The following is a 19376-nucleotide window of genomic DNA, read 5'->3' as shown; positions in this document are numbered from 1 at the left end:
TTGCAACTTACATTCCCAACTACTTTAGTGTCATCTGCAAATTCTGCTAAAGCATTTTCTATCCCCATATCCATGCCATGAATATAGATTGTAAATAATTAGGGCCCAAAAATAGAATTGCTGCCTGACCTGCTGCGCTGTTCCAGCAACACATTTTCAGCTCTGATCTCCAGCATCTGCAGACTTCACTTTCTCCCCAAAAATAGAACCCAGTTGCACCCCACCAGTTGTCTTGACAACCAGAAAATTATCTGAACCCCTTATGTATTAACCTTTTGTGCGTCATCTTATCAACTGCCTTCTGGAAACACAGATATACATCCACAGGAACCCCATTATCCATATTACTCCTTAAATCTTTAAAGAACTCTCACAAATTAGTCAAACATGATTTAACCTTCATAAAACCATGCTGACTTTGATGGATTGTTTTTATGACTTTCCAAATGCCTTGTTACTGCTTCCTCTGTATAGAATTCTAACAATTTCTTAACTATACACGTTAAACTAATTGGTCGATAGTTTTCTAACTTCGGTCTTTGGCTTTTTTTTTTGAAGAGCATGGAAACAGACCCTTCAGTCCAACCCATCCATACTGACCAGACATTCTAGTTTAATCTAGTCCCATTTGCCAGCATTTGGCTCATATTCCTCTAAACCCTTCCTATTCATATACCCATCCAGATGCCTTTTAAATGTTCTAATTGTACCAGTCTCCACCACTTCTTCCAGCAGCTCATTCCATACACATAGCACCCTGTGTGAAGTTGCTCCTTATGTCCCTTTTAAAGGCGCCCTCACCCTAAGCCCATGCCCTCTAGTTTTGGATTCCCCCACCCTGAATAAAAGACCTTGTCTATTTACCCTATCCATGCCCCTCGTGATTTTATAAACATCAGAGGTCAGCCCTAAACACTCCAGAGAAAACAGCACAAGCCAATTCAACCTCTCCCTATAGCTCAAATTTTCGAACCCTGGTAACATCCTCGTAGATCTGCACTGAACCCTTTCAATTTTCATAACCTCTTTCCAATATTAGTTTTTTTTTAAAAAATCCACTGGAACCTTATCAGCATTCAGCAAATTTTGGAATATTATAAGTCAACAGAGACACTATCTCTACTGCCACCTCCTTTATGTCCCTGGGATAAAGGCCAACAGGCCCTGGTGTCTTGTTTGCGTTCAATTCCAAAAGATTGCTCTGTATTTACCCCTGATGACTATTGTTCCTCCCTTTCTAAAATCTCTGCATTACCTGCTCCTATAGGCATGGTACTATTGTACTCAACTGTGAAAGCTAAATCAATATTTTAAGTTTGCCATGTGTTCCCCCCTGTTAACTCCTCAGTCACACCTTCCAAGGGGCCAACAGAAGCTTTTGCTATCAATCAGTTTTCTCCCATTTTAGCATTTCCCTTTTTATGACTTCTTAAAGAAACCGTTCGGTGAGATTTAAAAGTTTCCAATTCTCCAGCTTGCCACTTGCCTTTGTGATATAGATTTTGTCTTCATATTATCTTTAACTTCTTTATTTAGATACAGGTGCCTTCCCATTCCCCTCTTACAATCTTTCTTCTTTTCTGAAATATATTTTACTTGGAAGCAATCAAGTATCTCCTTAAACATTTGTCAGTGACATACCTGTTAAGTCTTCCTGCCTAGCCCATTCGGGTCAGGTCTGTCCTCATGACTACGTAATTAAGTTTAACTTCATTACAATAGTGTCTTCCATCATGAAGACTGATGCAAAATATTTATTCATCTCCTTTGCCATTTACTGATTTCCCCATTACTATTTCCTCAGCCTCATTCCCTCAGGAGCTTATACTCATTTTGGTCTGCCTCTTCACTTTTATACATTCGAAGAAGCTCTTGCCGTCTTTCATTATATTTCTTGATAGTTTACCTTCAAACTTAATTTTGGCAATCTTTTCTTGTTTTCATTATTGCAATGGTCATACTTCTGAATAATGAAAATTTAAAACTGCAGTACTATTGGTTAACACTAATAAAAAAGATAAAAAACATGTTTTGTACAACTACTGGAGTATGTGATTCTGACTTCAAAGATTTCTTCAACAGTATTAATGGAAACAAAGCTTCAGAAGAAGAAAAAGATAAAACAAGGATTAAAATAAAACAGAACTTAATGTATGCAACAAAAACTTTAAACATCTAATACTGTGTTATATAAACTTACCAGGACTCAGTTCAACAAGGTATGGCAGTTTCTCAGGAGGCAACGAAGAACCGTAGCCTGAATTATCATTCCTTTCTTTTCCTTTGGGTAACCTCCCATCTTGTTTCCTTACATTCTTTGGGAGATGTTCAGATGGCCGTTTCTTTAACTGAAAAACCAAAGTACCTACAAAAAAAAATCAAAGGACATGGAAACGATTAGGTCATAATCAGAATATTAGTACATAGTCTTAGTTTTTTAAAACAAAAAAAATAGGAATTGAGGTTTATCTGCACGGAACTTTAAAGCTGATAGGGCAGGTACAGAATGTAAATTCAGGACTACCAAATCCTTGGCTTTGTAAATAACTGATGCATATGATACCATAGCTTCATCCTCTTTGATGAACCTTGGTAAAACACTGACGCAGTGACAACTGAAGTATTATACACAATTCTGGAGACTACAGAAAGACTACAGATTAATGATAAAAGTACCAATTATTGCCATATCTAATCTTAGCTCAAAGGATCTGCAATGCCTGTAACCCTTCTCTACTTTTTTCCCCAGTTAGCACTGCCAAAGCGTGCATGTACTATATAGTGTGGGACAAATCTGGGCACCTGAAGTGCACATGCATGCACAATGAAAGTGTAGCTACACAAAAAAGTAAAAAAATGAAGTGGTACTAAATTTCAAAAAAGCTTTTGTAGAATGAAGTACATACGGCATGCAACAGTTTTGTGGAAATAAATCAGAATCTCTATAGGTGGAAGTAAGCCATTTGCCCCAACAAGTCCACACTAACACCTCAAAGAGCATCGCACCCAGGCACACCCCCAGCCTATTCCCATAACCCTGTATTGTCTATGGCTAACCCACCTAGCCTACACATCCCTGGACACAATGGGTAATTTAGCATGGCCAGTCCACCCTACCTGTACAACTTTGGACCATGGGAGGAAACTGGAGCACCCAGAGGAAAGCCATGCAGATACAGCTATAATGTGTAAATTCCACACAGACAGTTGTTCAAAGGCTAGAAGTGAACCCAGGTCCCTGGCACTGTAAGGGCACTACAACCTCACTGCTTCATCTGATCCAGCAAAATTGGTAACGCAAACATGATCTATTCCATAATACCATAAAAAAAATCATGTTGCTACATCTGGACAAATTCTCCAATGTTACCACATTCATAGGTCAATCAACTCCAGCAGATCAAGAATTTGAAAGCTACCCCTTTGACATTACTCTCTCAAACATCTTTTTCTTGATAATCTGAATTCTTAGTTGCCTTAAGTACAAAAGGTGACTATGGATTTTGCCCTGAAGACAACTAAACACAAGAAAATTCAAACACGCAGGCAACCACTGGAGAAAAGTCAACCCTGACCCCAAAGCCAGTAAATTAGTAGATTAGGTGAGCGGCAGCTCCTTCAATTACAGACACTAGTGTGGCTATCAACATCAAACATAGAAGAGAAACATGTGACTAGCAAGGTAAGAAAGGAGGAAAGGAAATTCGTGAGCTGGGGGGAGGGTGATGTGTCAAGTCTGTGCTGACGTCTGCAATGTCTTCTGCTTAGAGTTCCTTTGTCAAAGAGCTAAAAGAGAAAGGCTGCAAGGAAAGGAAAATACTTCATGGGAGTACAGGTTGGAGATAGATCGCAAGGCAGTCTAGGGAGAAGAAGAAACGATGAAGGGGTAGTGAGGGAGATGGAGAAGCTGGAAGAAAATCATGGGGCATGAAATGGTGGGATTAGGGAGGCTGCAGGAGAGGGAAGGGGAGAGAAGCCAAAAAAGGGGAAGGTGCTTGAATGCACCATACTTTTAATATTGCATCCTGTGTAGCTGAGTGAACAAACATGTTGGGGAAACCTAAAAAAGACATTTTTTATCTTTAAGAAATCTCCTGATCGAAGAATTGCGCCTGTTAAGTGTAATGCTTATTTCCTGATTTTCTGACTACTCAAATCCATGGTCTATACAATCTAGAACAAGAGCAGCAGACAAAGGGGAACTTGTTGATGACATTCCTTCCAATTCCCACAACATCTGACTTAGAAATGAATTGCCTTTCCTTAAATGCTGTAACTCCTTTCTGAAGAACACTTTGGCTGTACATCTATGAAAGAGATTAGAGTGGTTGAAGGAGGTGGCTTTATACCATCTTCAGGATGGTTAGGAATGAGTAACACATGCTGACTGTTCCAGTGATGCTGTCATTATCACAAATTGAGATACTTTACCAAGATATTTATTCAGTTGCTGTTAATAATTTGTCATTTATCTCAAGAGGGTTGGAATATAAAAGCACCGTTGTGTTACTGAGACTTTATAAAGCTCTGGTTAGGCCCTATTTGGAGTACTGTGTCCAGTTTTGGTCCCCACACCTCAGGAAGGACATACTGGCACTGGAGCGTGTCCAGCGGAGATTCACACAGATGATCCCTGGAATGGTAGGTCTAACATACGAGGAAAGGCTGAGGATCCTGGGATTGTATTCGTTGGAGTTTAGAAGATTAAGGGGAGATCTAATAGAAACTTACAAGATAACACATGGCTTGGAAAGGGTGGACGCTAGGAAATTGTTTCTGTTAGGCGAGGAGACTAGGACCCGTGGACACAGCCTTAGAATTTGAGGGGGTAAATTCAGAACAGAAATGCGGAGACTTTTCTTCAGCCAGAGAGTATTGGGCCTGTGGAATTCATTGCCGCGGAGTGCAGTGGAGGCCGGGACGCTAAATGTCTTCAAGGCAGAGATTGATAAATTCTTGATGTCACAAGGAATTAAAGGCTACGGGGAGAATGCGGGTAAGTGGGGTTGAAATGCCCAGCCATGATTGAATGGCGGAGTGGACTCGATGGGCCGACCGGCCTTACTTCCACTCCTATGTCTTATGGTCTTACAATTGCACTAGGAGCTATTCCCAGTGACCTTTCACAGGATGAGTTAAAGCCAGTTATATTTGAGTGAAATAGGATAGTGGAAAAAGTTCTAAGTTATTTGCATATTGATCTGATTCATTTCTTTGACAGAATTAGAACGGTCGTCTCTTTTCCTCGGTCCCTACTAACTTTCAGTCTTCCACACCCCTCCCAACTCCCTCGTAGCATCTTCCCTCTTCCCTCTAAAAGTGATGGTCCAATTCATAATTTTTCAATGTCTGTGTATGCTTCTAAAAACAAACTAGCTTTGTTTACCTTTGTCACTTGGCCAGTCTCTGAAAATCTGCAGCGGACATTCATCATCATCAAGCAGAGTCTCTTTAGCACCTTTATCATCAGATTGTTGCACACCAGGAGGTAATACTACCTATGTAGGAAAATATTAAGACAACAGAAAATCAATTTCTCACATTATTACCCAGCTTTGCTCACCAATTTATACTTTATATGTTTTTTCCACACTTGAGAAAGGAAATGTAGGAAACAGAAAATTAGGGGAAATTGAAAAGGAAAACAAAGTACTTAAAAGTAGGAATGAAGGGAATTCTTGCAGAGAAAGAAAATTAAAAACACCTCTTTTGCATTTGCAGGATATCCCAAAAAGACTTCAGTCAATTAACTTTTTTCTGAAATATAGTCACTTTGTTTACAGACACTGTTAGTGACCTGTATAGGGCAATATTTCACAACAGCAATAAAATTTGGAACCAAAAGAACAGTTTTTTGTGGTGTTGGTTGAGGAATGCTGGCCAGGACAGACATTCTTGCTATAAAAGCACCATAATATCTTTTGCAGCTATAGTCAAAATATTAACAGGGGTCATTTCAAATGAATCAGATCAAAAAGGATTAAATTATAAAGAACAAAAAAGTGTGCTAAGCACAGCACAGAGACCAATGCACTGGAAAGATATCCTCTCTCATGACCAGTATACCAAGCCATTTATACATCGAATATAAAACAAACAAGCTAGCTAGTCAGACACCCCAGCCCAGCATTAATACTCCATTCAAGCTGCCTTCCACTCTAACAATCAGCATAATCTTCTGTACTCTTCTGCTTGTATGCTTATTAGTTTCTCCTTACATATAGTTACATTTGCTAAAAGTAAATGTGTGGTTTCAATTTTCATATTTTCACCACATACCAAAGAAAATCAATAAAAAGCCTGAATTACATCCTATGGAACAAAATCACAATTTCACACAATGATACTACACAAGCAAGCAAGATTGGGAAGATCATGAAGGTGTGCCCTGATTCAGGTTAGATTACTGTTCCAACATGAACTGCAAATTCATGTATACTGTAAATGTGATTAAGAGCTAAAAGTTGATAAAAAATTCACAACCTTAGAGAAACACATTTAACTGTTAGAGCAAGGCAAAGATGCATTTCATGGTTACAAGGAACCATATAACATCAATTTCTCAACTAGGTTTTGTTTCAATATTAATGCTTCAGCAACAAGAGTGATGGTTTGGAATTTGATGGGCAGCATCTTTACAACCACAATCTAAACCTTACTATAACACAAAGCTTGAGAAGAAGCATGAACTCAAGAAATATTGTTGAGGCACTAGAAAAAATCTGGCACCATTTGTCAAAGAGTAGCTAGAAAGACAATGCAAAGTTACAGCCACAAGTTGGTCATATTAACACATTCCACAAATGAGCTTTTTAGGCAGGAGGACCAGACAGTATATTTCCTTAGGGCCGGGCAGTATAATCTCAGTACAAGGGGTCATTCATTTAAGACAGAGATGAGGAGGAATTGCCTTTCTGAGGGTACTAAATCTATATATAATCAAGGAAGAACAGGCCACTCAGTCCTTCAGCCTGCTCTGTCATTCAATAAGATCATGATGGATTTAAAGTTAACCTCAACTCTAGCATACTCCCAATAATCTTTCACCCCTTGGTAGTCATGAATCCATCCAACTCTGCCATAAATACTTAAAAATTCTGCATTCATCTTTTTTGAGGAAGGGAATTTCAAAGACTTATAACCCTTAGAGAAAGTGATTTCTTTCATCTCTCTCTCAAATAGAGATCTCATTAAGCTACTACTGCTACTGGTTCCAGATTCTCCCAGAAAATGAAATAGCCTATCCACATCCACCTAGTCATGTCCCCTCAGGTTTTGTAAGTTCCAATTAAGTCGCCTTTGATTGTTCTAAACTTCAGAATATAAAGACCAAGCCTGTTCAGCCTTTCCTCAAAGCAATCTACTCATTCTAGATATTAGCATAGTAAATATTCTCTGAACTGCTTCCAACACATTAACTATCATTCATAAGTATAATGATCAGTCCAGTACTCAGAACATCAGCGCGAACTGGCTATAACATGATTGATGAATTGTGGACATTGTTTGGATAATGCAAACTTTCTACTGAATGAGTATAGCAATTTTCTACACAGCAATTTCCTATAGCTGTTTTCCATAGCGTGATTTTCTATAGCACAAGGTTACAGAGGAATACAACTGTCACGTTATAGAATGACTTGTAAAACATAACATTCTATTAGCATTCAATTAAGAACTTAGATATACAATTAGATCCATTCTCAATTATCTACTCAGATTCAAGCAATGTGGATTAATTTTGATACTCTGATGATTAGTGAATCTAATTCAATAGATTAAATCTGCTACATCTGACAGAATGAAACTCTACTCACCTGTACATCAACCCCCACTCAAAAACCCTAGTGAGTAGGCTATTTGGTAGCATTAGTTCAACAAGCCTATTACTACTAAATAACCCATGGCAGTACTTATACTGAATTCAAAAATACCACAGAAATAGAGTCATTATAACACAGAAACAGACCCTTTGGTCGAACTTGTCTATGCCAACCAGGATTCCTAAACTGAACTAGTCCCATTTACATGCGTTTGGCCCATATCCGTCTAAATCTTTCCTATCCACATACCTGTCCAAATGTCTTTTAACTATTCTAACTGTACCTGCCTCTACCACTTTCCCTGGCAACTTATCCTGTGAAGGGTGCGAAAGGCCACAGTGAAAGAAGGGGGCAGCTGCAGGACAAGTTAACAACTTGCTGATGCTCTAGAAATATCTTTTGCACTGTTAAATATTTTCTCCAGTGCAAAAATGAACTGCAATGTAAATGCAGTTGCAGATTTATGCCAAATGATAAAGTACAAATTTACAAAAGCACACAGGATCCAATTTTACAATTTTCTGTTTTAACTTGGTAACACTAAAATTTTTGATGATCTGTTAATACAATTATTATGCATGAATGGGATTAATGACTGCATTCATCCTGCTTTACGTCAGCATGTTGTTAACTTGCTCTGCAACTGTCCTCTCGCACCTCCTTTGCACAGTCCCCACGCTTCCCACTCCACCTCCAATTGAGACTTTTTTTCTCTGGAGCATAGGAGACTGTGGGGTGACCTTTTAAAGGTTCATAAAATCATGAGAGGCATAGAAAAGGTGAATAGTAAAGGTCTTTTCCCAAAGTTTAAGGTGACAGAAGAAAAGATTTAAAAGGGACCTGAGGGCAACTTTTCCCACTGAGTGGTGCATATATGCAAAGAGCTGCTAGAGGCAGTGATAGGGGTGGGTGCAATTACAAAATTTAAAAAGACATTTCGACAGGTACATGGATAGGAGAAAGTGAGGACTGCAGATGCTGGAGATCAGAGTGGAATATGTGATGCTGGAAAAGCTCAGGTGGTCAGGCAGCATCCAAGGAGGATCAATGGTTCAGGCATAAGCCCTTCAGGTACATGAATAGGAAAGGTTTAGAGGGACATGGGTCAAATACACATAAATGGGACTAATTCAGTTTAGGAAAGCTGGTGGACAAGGATGGTTTGGGCCAAGGAGCCTGTTTCCATGCTGTATGACTATGCTTTAACTTATTTGAACTGCGAACAAAACAAGTGTTACATCCATAAAATTAACACCAATATTTAATATTTTAAATTCCAATTACTAATGATATTTATAATCTGAAAAAAATGTGGGATTGATAATATGACATGAAAATAAGTTGAACAAAATAAATTCCAATGAAGCTAACGTCAGGCACTTTTTTTGAGACTTTTGTACCCCATGTAAATTTTAGAAAAAAGTATCACAGACACCATAATTTAAAGCAGAAATCTGTAGAACCAGTATATCACCAACAACCTTTTCTTTCCCATTCCTAGCTGCCTCCAAGAAAGTGCTGATGAACTATTTTCTTGAGCAGCTGCAGACCATGCTCTATAGTTATACCTAGTTAGGGAGGAAATTCCAAGACTTTGACCAAATGACACTGAAGGAATGGAAGCACATTTCCAATTCAGGACAGTGAATGCCTTGGAGGGGAACTTGCAGATTGTGGTGTATCTAGGTATTTGCTGCCCTTGCTTTTCGATATGAAAGTAATCATAGGCTTGAAAAGTGTTAAGGAGCTTTGGTAAATTCCTGCAGTGAATCATTAAATGGTACCCACCACTGCTACTGAATGTCACTGAAGAGACTGGATGTATGTAGATGTGGTGCCAGTTAAGCCAGCTGATTTGTAGTGGAATGTGTTAAGTTTGTGTTGATGGAGCTGCACTCATTCAGGCAAGTATTCCATACCACTCCTGATTTGTGGCTGGGGAGTAAGGGAGTGAGTTATCCACTGCAGGATTGCTAGCCTCAATCTGATCTCGTGGCTACTGTATTTACAAGGCTCATTCCGTTCAGTTTTGGTTAATGGTAATCAAGGATGTTGATTGTACGGAATTCAGTGTTGGTAATGCCACAAAGTCAAGGGTCAGTGGTTAGATTCTCTCTAATAGAGATGACCATTACCTGTCATTTCTGTGCATCAATATCGCTGACCAACTGTCAGCCCAAGCCTGGACTTGTTCAGGTTTTGCTTCACTTGAACATAGGAGTGCTTCAGTAACTAAGTCGCTGTAAATGGTGCTGAACATTGTGCTGTCATTGACAAACATCCCCACCTTAGTCTTATTGATGAAGCTGCTGATGATTGGGCTCAGAACACTAGCCTGATGAACTCAGCAATTCTTGTGGTGCAGTGGTAGTACCCCTAACCTCTGGACATGTTGACTTGAGCCTGGCCTTCTAGTTCATAGTGTCATATCTCTGACCAGGTTGATTAACAATATCCACCCTGAAGTACAAGATCTGAAATGCCTGATTTCCAACAACTAAAACTACAACAATATGAGAGGTAGGACTCCAACCAGCATTGATTTCTCTCTTGAAACCAACTGACTCCAGTTTTACTAGACCTCCGTATTACTACACTTGGGCAAATGCAGCCTTGACATTAAGGGCAGTCAGATTTACCTCTGGAATTCAGCTGTCTTGACCATGATTGAACCAAGGCTTTGAAAGATGTTATCTCACTGTAACTCCATACAACTGTACCAATACTTAGATCATCTTGTAGTAAAGCTAATAAAGGCTAAGAGACTAGAGTCTGTTCTCACTGGAAAGAAGGTGGCTAAGAGGGGATTTGATAGAGACATACAAGATGAGAGGATTAAATAGGGTAGACAGTGACAGTCTTTTCCCTAGGGTGATGACATTAGCTTGTACGAGGAGGCATAACTACAAATTGAGGGTTGATAGTTTTAAGACAGATGTCAGAGGCAGGTTCTTTACTCAGAGTGTTAAGGGCATGGAATGCTCTACCTGCCAATGTAGCTAACTCAGCCACATTAGGGAGATTTAACAATCTTTGGATAAGCATATGATGACGGGATAGCATAGGGGGATGAGCTGAGAATAGTTCATAAATTGGCGCAACATCGAGGTCCGAAGGGCCTGTTATGCACTGTACTGTTCTATGTTCTAATATATTATTAAATTATTCTTCCATTCATCTTCAATTTGACATTTCTTGTCCATTCTCCCAATGTCTAAATCCATTTGAAGCCTATTTGTATTTTCATCACTTCCACATTTTATCAGCAAAGCACGAAAATGCCAGTCAATAATATATTTAGTGACTTAAAGTTCTGAGTACCATCTGTTAAGTGGTAACCCTATAGTTATCTTTTAACTTTGTTTGATAATGCAGTCTGATTTAAATTAGTCCTGAACTTATTGTAGTGATTGAACATTACATTGCATTGCCTGCACATTTAAATATTGGCGCTTTGATCAATGTATAGCTAATATTAAATTGCATAGCCCAAAGTGAAGGTCAGCCAGCAGAATCTTAAGGTCCTCCCTGCAGTCTAGATTTCCACATCATTCACTTTCCAGTCCAAAACAGTAAACAGAAAGGTCAAAGTAAACACGTGGCCTTTAGAAAATGAATTTGGGGAGACTGTTTTGGGGAGTATGGAAATGGCAGAGGAATTAAACATTTTCCATCAATCTGTATGGTGGAAGCTATTTTGAACATTCCTTTCGTATTTAAGAATACTAAAAGGAGGAATTAAGTTCCATCGCCATCACTAAAAATAGTAGTAATAGACAAACTAATGGGGCTGAAAGCAGATAAAACCTTGGCCCCTATTGGCTTGCATCCTCACTTCCTAAAAGTAGTGACAACAGAAATAGTGGCTGCATTGGTTGTATTTTTCCAAAAATCCTTGTATTCTGGACAAGTACCAGAGATTGGAAAACTGCTAATGTGACACCCCTATTCAAAAAGGGAGGGAGGCAAAAAACGGTAACCCTATGCTTATTAACCTTCCATCTATTGTTGGAAATGTATTGGAATCGGTTATTAAAGTCGTAGTACAACACATAGAAAATCATAATCCAATGAAGGAGGGTCAGCATGGCTTCCTGAAAGGGAAGCCATGTCTGACGATTTATTAGAGTTTTTGAAGGAAGTCTCAACCAGAGTGGGTAGAGGGAAACCAGTAGATGGATTGTACTTGGACTTCCAGAAGGCGATCAACAATGTACCCCTCAAAAAGATATGTCAAAGAGGCAGTATATTGGCAAGGATACAGAATTGGCTTAAGGGCAGGAAACAGCAACAGGGAATAAGAGTTTCTTTTTCAGGCTGGTGACCCATGGCCAGTGGGCTCAGTGTTGGGACCTTAACTGTTTACAATATATATGACTTGGAGGAAGGAAGTGAATGCACTGTTGCAAATGTGCAGATGAAAAAAGTAGGTAGAAAAAAAGAGTGAGAGAGATACAGTTTAGAGATAAATTGATCGGCTGTAAGTGAGCAAATATGAAATTGTTCATCTTGGAATGAAGAACAAGAGAGCAGAAAATTATTTAAATAGAGAAAATCTGCAGAAAGCTGAACATAAAAGGACTTGGAGGTACTGGCACAAAACACAAAGCTGGTAGACAGGTGCAGCATGCAATCGGGAAGGCCTTTATTTCAAGGGAGTTGGAATACAAGACTATGACTAAGGAAGTCTTATTGCAGCTGTACAGGGTACTGATGAGACCACATCTGGAGTACTGTGAGCAGTTTGAGTCCTCTTATTTAAGAAGCAATGTAATTTCATTGGAGGTAGACCAGAGAAAGGTCAACTAGGATTATCCCTGGTAAGGAGGGATTGTCTTATGAGCAAAGGCTGCATAGATTGGGTCTCCACTCAACAGTTTAGAAAAATGAGAGATGATCTCATTGAAATCCTGAAGATGGTTAAGAGGCTTAACATGGGTAAATACTGAAAGGATGTTTCCCCTCATGGAATAGTCTAAGACAAGATGGCATAGTCTCAGAATAAAAGGGCACCAATTTAAGACTGAGATAAGGAGGAACTTTTTCTCATAGAGAGCTGTGGGGTCAGAGAGCTTGTGTATATTCAAGGCTGAGATAGATTCTTGATATGGGAGAAATAAATTAGAAAAGGGCAGAAAAATGGTCATGAGGTATGTTGGATCAGCCACGATCCTCCTGATTGAAGGAGCAGGCTTAAGGGACCAAACTGTCTACTCCTGATCCTATTTCTTATAGTTTTACGATCTCTTAGCGGAAGCAAAACTCCAGATGACTACTTGGAAGACGAATGATATTTTCAGTAAGATCTTTCCATTATTACAAGAAGGAATACACTTCAAAGCTTCACTGGCTATGAAGTGTTTGGGATGTCATGTGTTAAAAGGTGGCACTTAAATTTAAGTCTTTCCATTTCTTTTATTATGAATGCTCCATAAGCTCAGCTATAGACTTTAAATTCTTGGAACCAAATGGCTGCAACAGCAGTCAGTACAAACATACATGTGAAACTTGAGAGATTTGCATTTATATAATACTATTAAGATCTCAGGACATCCCAAAGTCCTTTACACTTCAAAAATACTTTACTTGTTGTGACTGTAGGATGTAAGAATGTCAATTTTCACAAAGCATGCTCCCACAAATGACAATGTGATATAACCAACTTTGTTGAACTATAAACTTGATGACTCATCTCACTAGAGTGACCTTGAAAATCAATCTAGTAATAAAATGAAGTGTGGCTGGATTTACACCTGGTGAGAAAGAGGACATTTAACTACATGTAACATGAAAAAAAGTAAACAAAACTAACTTTTAGAAATGGACATGCTCCAAAGAATTGCCAGTCATAGAAGGAATAATAACTCCTTAGTAGGAATGCATACACAAATAAAAGTTATTTTTTATCTGAAGTTTTAATGTTAGAAACAGCATGTGGGGAAGAGATTAACAATACTGTTCACAGGAGTAAAGTATTAATGCGGTTTGCTTTAGTCTGGTAGAAAAGATGAACGCAAAGGAGTCACCTCAGATGCATGATTTCTAAACAGTGGTATGTGCCATTTGACATTTGGGCATTGTACTTTTTAATATAGTTTGAGATTTTGATTATAGTCGGGTTATCAGCTGATGTAGCATACTTGCTAAAAGGACAATTATATTTTGGTGGGCAAAAATACCAAGTAGTTAATAACCTTTCAATGGTCAATGAACTAATATAATTCCAACATGCCTTTTGTAAGGCATGTTGAATAACGTTACAGATTTAACAAGGGGCTGTTTATAAGGAAATTAAACGTTTTAATATTAAATGCCAAGGTGTCTATTTACTTGTAGCTATAGTCTAATTACTTCAGTTATTGTTTAGAAATCAGAAATCTCGTCCATGCTTTTTATCAACCTTGATCTGGAGTAAGGTAAATTGCGCATACCTTAAAAAAACTTTTAACATTTAATGCAACTCCAGGAATAGCAGCTCTTGATACATGACGTTACAACAAAAGATGTTACACAAGATATTTCAAAAGGTTGTTTCAGCCTCATCGTTTGCATTTAGATTGGGGTCTGTCATCCTTAAAGATGAGGATAGCTGAACAGCTTCTTCCTTTCAGTCCCTTAATTGTACACCAGTGCTTACAGTATGTGGGAGAATTTCATAGCTGTGATCTGATCTGTTGCCTGTGGGATTGCTTAGATCAGAGAATGCGCTGCTTTTGTTGTTTGGTATGCAAGCAATCCATGAAGAGTTTTTAAGTCCAATAAACAAACTAATTTCTGTAACATTAAAGTAAATACCCAATGTTCTGAAAATTAAACAATTTTAATTGACATGGAGCATCTAGTGCAAGCAGCTGTCAACCCTAAATAAAAAAGGTATTCTAAATATGCATATGCACAAGTAGTACACATACCCGTGCTATACAATATTCCTTTGGGTTTTCCTTCTCCAATCCATACTTGTCAAGGGCTTCTCCTACAGCAAAGTCTGATGTATCTGTTGTGGACAGCAAGATGGTCTTATATGGTATATTCGGCTTTAAACTATCTGCATAAATCCTAAGAGTTCCACCTGGAAGCAAAAGTAAACAACTTTTCAAAATGTTTATTAGCCAGATTAAATTGTTTTAGTGTTGATTACAGTTTCTACAATTTGAAAACATCAAAACAAAAAATAAGCCCAGATATTCCAATCAGGTCCAGAAATGTTCCCACCCCACCCCAATTTGGATTAGATTAAAATTACCCAGTTAAATTTCAAAATGTTCTGTTCTGCAGGCTCCAGGACAGGGCCTTTGTGCTATAAGGCTGTCCAGGAATCCAGTGTGGAAACCACACCCTCTTTTGCAGGAGTCAGCATGTGGTATCTGTAAACTGAAGTCCAAAAACACAGCCAGGTATTTTGCCGTCTCTTACAGAGTGAGAGATTAGCAGTTGCTTTTCTCAAAAATGGGAAGGGGGAGCTTGCAGACGGACGAAGAGGTAAGTGTCAGCTCTGTTGGTCCAATCGGCAGGAGAGGACTTCAGTTGAGTGTTCAGTTCCAAAAGGGTCCAGTTGGGTGGATGTATATGGATTTTAGTAAGGCATTTGATAAGGTTCCCCATGGTAGACTACTGCAAAAAATACGGAGGTATGGCATTGAGGGTGAGTTGGAGGTTTGGATTAGGAGTTGGCTGGCTGGAAGAAGACAGAGGGTAGTAGTTGATGGTAAATGTTCATCTTGGAGTGCCGTCACTAGCGGTGTTCCGCAAGGATCTGTTTTGGGACCATTGCTGTTTGTCATTTGGCGTACTGGCTTTTATTGGTAGAGGAATTGAGTTCCGGAGTACTGAGGTCATGTTGCAGTTGTATAAGACTCTGGTGCGGCCACATCTGGAGTACTGTGTGCAGTTTTGGTCGCCATACTATAGGAAGGATGTGGAGGCACTGGAACGGGTGCAGAAGAGGTTTACCAGGATGTTGCCTGGTATGGTAGAAAGATCGTATGAGGAAAGGCTGAGGCACTTGGGGTTGTTTTCATTGGAGAAAAGAAGGTTTAGGGGTGACTTGATAGAGGTGTATAAGATGATTAGGGGTTTAGATAGGGTCGACAGTGAGAATCTTTTTCCACGTATGGAGTCAGCTATTACAAGGGGGCATAGCTTTAAATTAAGGGGGGGTAGGTATAGGACAGATGTTAGGGGTAGGTTCTTTACTCAGCGAGTCGTGAGTTCATGGAATGCCCTGCCAGTAGCAGTGGTGGACTCTCCCTCATTATGGGCATTTAAGCGGGCATTGGATAGGCATATGGAGGATAGTGGGCTAGTGTAGGTTAGGTGGGCTTGGATCGGCGCAACATCGAGGGCCGAAGGGCCTGTACTGCGCTGTATTCTTCTATGTTCTATGTTCTAATGCCAGGAGTCCTGCGTGTGCAGTTTGGAGGGTCAGGGGTTCAGTTTGAGTAGATTTTTGTATCCTCCAACTCTTCCTGGGTAACTATTAAGCTTTAGTCATTTGAAACCCTCCAATTTCTAATGGCTTCCTTCAGAAAGTTCCAGATGCAGACTAATTACCCAGGATATTTCTACAGACTAAACAGTATCAGGGATTGCATAGATCTCAATGCACAACTCCAATATTGGTATAGAAACTATTGCCTTGTCATCAAAATATCTAGGCCATTGTTTCCTACTTAAGTATATTGAATCATCTCTTAACTAATGGTCAGCTTAGATATGTTACAATAAACCAATTATGAAGACAATAACTTTTTAAAACATGTACATTATGAACACATTATTCATACCCAGTCATCCAAAAATCTGCGATGAAATTTTCCAATCTCTGAAAGGAATTTAAGAAACAGCAGAGAAATGCAACTGCCCAGACGGAGAGCAGATCAATCAGTACATTTCACTACTTTCCCCACAGTTAGTTGCAGTAAAGTGCCAGTTTCTCAGAAATAATCAGTGACACTAGCACAAAAATTAGTAGCTATTGTTTTATGAACATCATCCATTCAGGAGAATATGATAGTTTCTCTCAAATCACTTTCTCTTCCACCAAAACTTACAAGATCAGTCTGTGTAACAATGATAAACCACAGATTTTTTTTTAAAAAATTGCAATTTCTTTCAGCAGCTAGCTGACTGGTCCATACAGTCATAAAATGCAGAGTGTGTTCTACCTAAAGCAAAGCCACATGTACACTCTGTCACAATCATTTACATCTAGCTCTATAACACTGTCCACCTCTACTCAGTGCAGCAGCAGAAGATACCACTTCAGGGTCTTATCCCTAACAATGGGAAGCTCCAGAGCATATTGAACACTTCTCATTTCTTTCAGCCTGTCACTGGTGCTGCACCTTACATTGGTTTGACTCCGTACTCCGAATTCCTATTCTAAATTCCTTCACCTACCCGGTCTCATTTGAGGCCGCTTAAAACCCACTTCTGAGAAAATCCTAGCTTTCTGAAAAGCTTGACTAGGTTTTGATCACTGTTCTTATAACTTGTTTACTATTTTTTGTTAACTCCCCTGAAAGGTATGGGATGCTGGTCTGCATTAAAGAAGTCATGCAAACAATACCTGAATCTGGCCGTCCATCACCACTACGGAATTCTTGCATTCTTTGTTCTAACTTTTGTTGTCGTCTGCGTTTCATAACTACTTCAGGGTTAGATATTGTACGGGTGAAGCTAGTCTCTGGCATGTCTTTGTATACCTCCGCTGCAAGATGTGAACTTGAGTTCTCACTTTTGATAGAAAGAGATTATCATTTTAAAACTTGCACTAGGGAAATAATGCAGATGATAACAAGATTAATTAATTTCAAGTCAGATGTAAAGCTCAAGTAAAATGTAATTTGATTGCATCGTCTTGGAGACTATCAGAAATTTGTCTAACAAGCCGCTAGTTTCATGGATTTTGGTGGCTTCATGAACTGAATATTTCATTCAAGAATGAGTAAACTGACATATTAGGATCTATCAGCAAAGTACAGATAGAAAGGCAGAATTAGGCATTTAAAGATAATGGTCTTAGCTTCTTGGGTCCAATTGCAGTAGGTAATAGCAAGATCAACTCAGTAACCTCCCATTGGCTTTGGTCATTCATTCTGGTCACATCACTGTTGGACTATGGATTTAATTGACAGCTTGTTTCTGCTTTCTTCTGGAAACTGAAGACATTAGATTGGGTAAGGGAGTCTTAAGGAATTGCACATTGATTGCTAAGAAGTTTTCTTAACATACCAAATTGTCCAGATTGCAATTAATCTCAATCACATTTCTGTTATGGAGGACACCCTTTTCAGAGTGCCAGGTCAGCTAGCCCTAAGGCATTAAAGTGATTGGGTGGACTGGAGTGCCCGCAAGGCGAGAATGGACTTGTTCTCCATTAAGTAACTCCAACATGGATTGGCTAGATCTTCTACTGTTCTGGGGCAATGTATAAAATAGTAGTCAACATAGATCCAATGAAGCACTTCAACTAACCTTATGGATCAGGGAAAGTAACATCAGCAGATTGGACTCATTTTCCCAGATACCAAAAGCCAGATGGCCAAGTTCCAAATGAAATGTTACTACAGAACTAAATGTAAGTTGTGCAGCACTTGAAGGACACAGAACAAAAAGCAATACTACAAAATTATAAACGGAAATAGAACTTACACGTCATGATTCGACATGTACAATTCTGATTTCTCTACACCTGGAGCACTTTATTTAGTTCTGGTTAACAACATACAAGCTTTGGCATGGGCAATATCAAGTGGCAGTGGTCTGATTTATGAGGAAAGGCTGAAAACATTTGTAACTTTTCAGCTTACAAGCTTAACAGTTTTTAACATAACTAAGGCAATTGGAAAAATAAATTTTGTAGATTACATAATTAAACTGAGCGTTTAGGACAACAATTCTCAATCTGATCATTAAGAAAATCTTCAGAGAAGAGTGATAAATGCATGGGATGAGCTTTGCGATGAAACAGTTGTGGCAAAAATGTTTGAATTATTTGAAGCAATTAGATGCAGTAACAGGAAATTTTTAACAAATGGACTTCCTGGTTTATAATTATCTTATGACTTGCATAGAAATAAACCTGTTACAAAATGTCAGAAAAAAGTATAGAACATTATTTTAAAGGGTGGCATACAAGTATGACTGCTGAAAGAATGTGTACTTTCATTCCTAATGCAATATTTTATAACTATAAGCATTGCAAGTATTTACCACAAACTATCAGGTTCTCAGTAATTTGCATAAATTTAGCTCTGTGGCATAATGGAGAAGTTTGTTTCTTAAATAAAAAGTTAAGAAAAACCTAGTTCCCTCTGGCCTGCATTATGATCCCTTCCATATTATTCTTTCAACTAGGTAAAAACAATGACTGCAGATGCTGGAAACCAGAGTCTAGATTAGAGTGGTGCTGGAAAAGCACAGTTCAGGCAGTATCGGAGGAGCAGTAAAATCGACGTTTCGGGCAAAAGCCCTTCATCAGGAATACAGCACAATGTATTCCTGATGAAGGGCTTTTGCCCGAAACGTCGATTTTACTGCTCCTCGGATGCT

At 38.9% G+C, this 19376-nt stretch overlaps 1 protein-coding gene across 12 annotated transcripts in view; it reads right to left on the bottom strand.

The window, feature by feature from the left end:
• afdna (afadin, adherens junction formation factor a) overlaps window positions 1-19376 on the bottom strand; it is a 242063-nt gene that overhangs the window by 138088 nt on the left and 84599 nt on the right. For all 12 annotated transcript variants that reach the window (XM_087991512.1, XM_087991517.1, XM_087991519.1 and 9 more), the window contains 4 exons: window positions 17392-17558; window positions 14735-14892; window positions 5387-5498; window positions 2201-2365 (listed from right to left, as the gene is read on the bottom strand). In XM_087991512.1, coding sequence (XP_087847638.1) covers window positions 2201-2365; window positions 5387-5498; window positions 14735-14892; window positions 17392-17558 — 602 coding nt within the window. The remainder of the gene's footprint in view (window positions 1-2200; window positions 2366-5386; window positions 5499-14734; window positions 14893-17391; window positions 17559-19376) is intronic.

This window comes from Chiloscyllium plagiosum, unplaced genomic scaffold (genome assembly GCF_037043375.1).
Source record: "Chiloscyllium plagiosum isolate Xiang-an unplaced genomic scaffold, Cpla_swu_hap1 HiC_scaffold_10, whole genome shotgun sequence".
Lineage (NCBI taxonomy): Eukaryota > Metazoa > Chordata > Chondrichthyes > Orectolobiformes > Hemiscylliidae > Chiloscyllium > Chiloscyllium plagiosum.
This window is presented reverse-complemented; position numbering and strand designations above follow the sequence as displayed.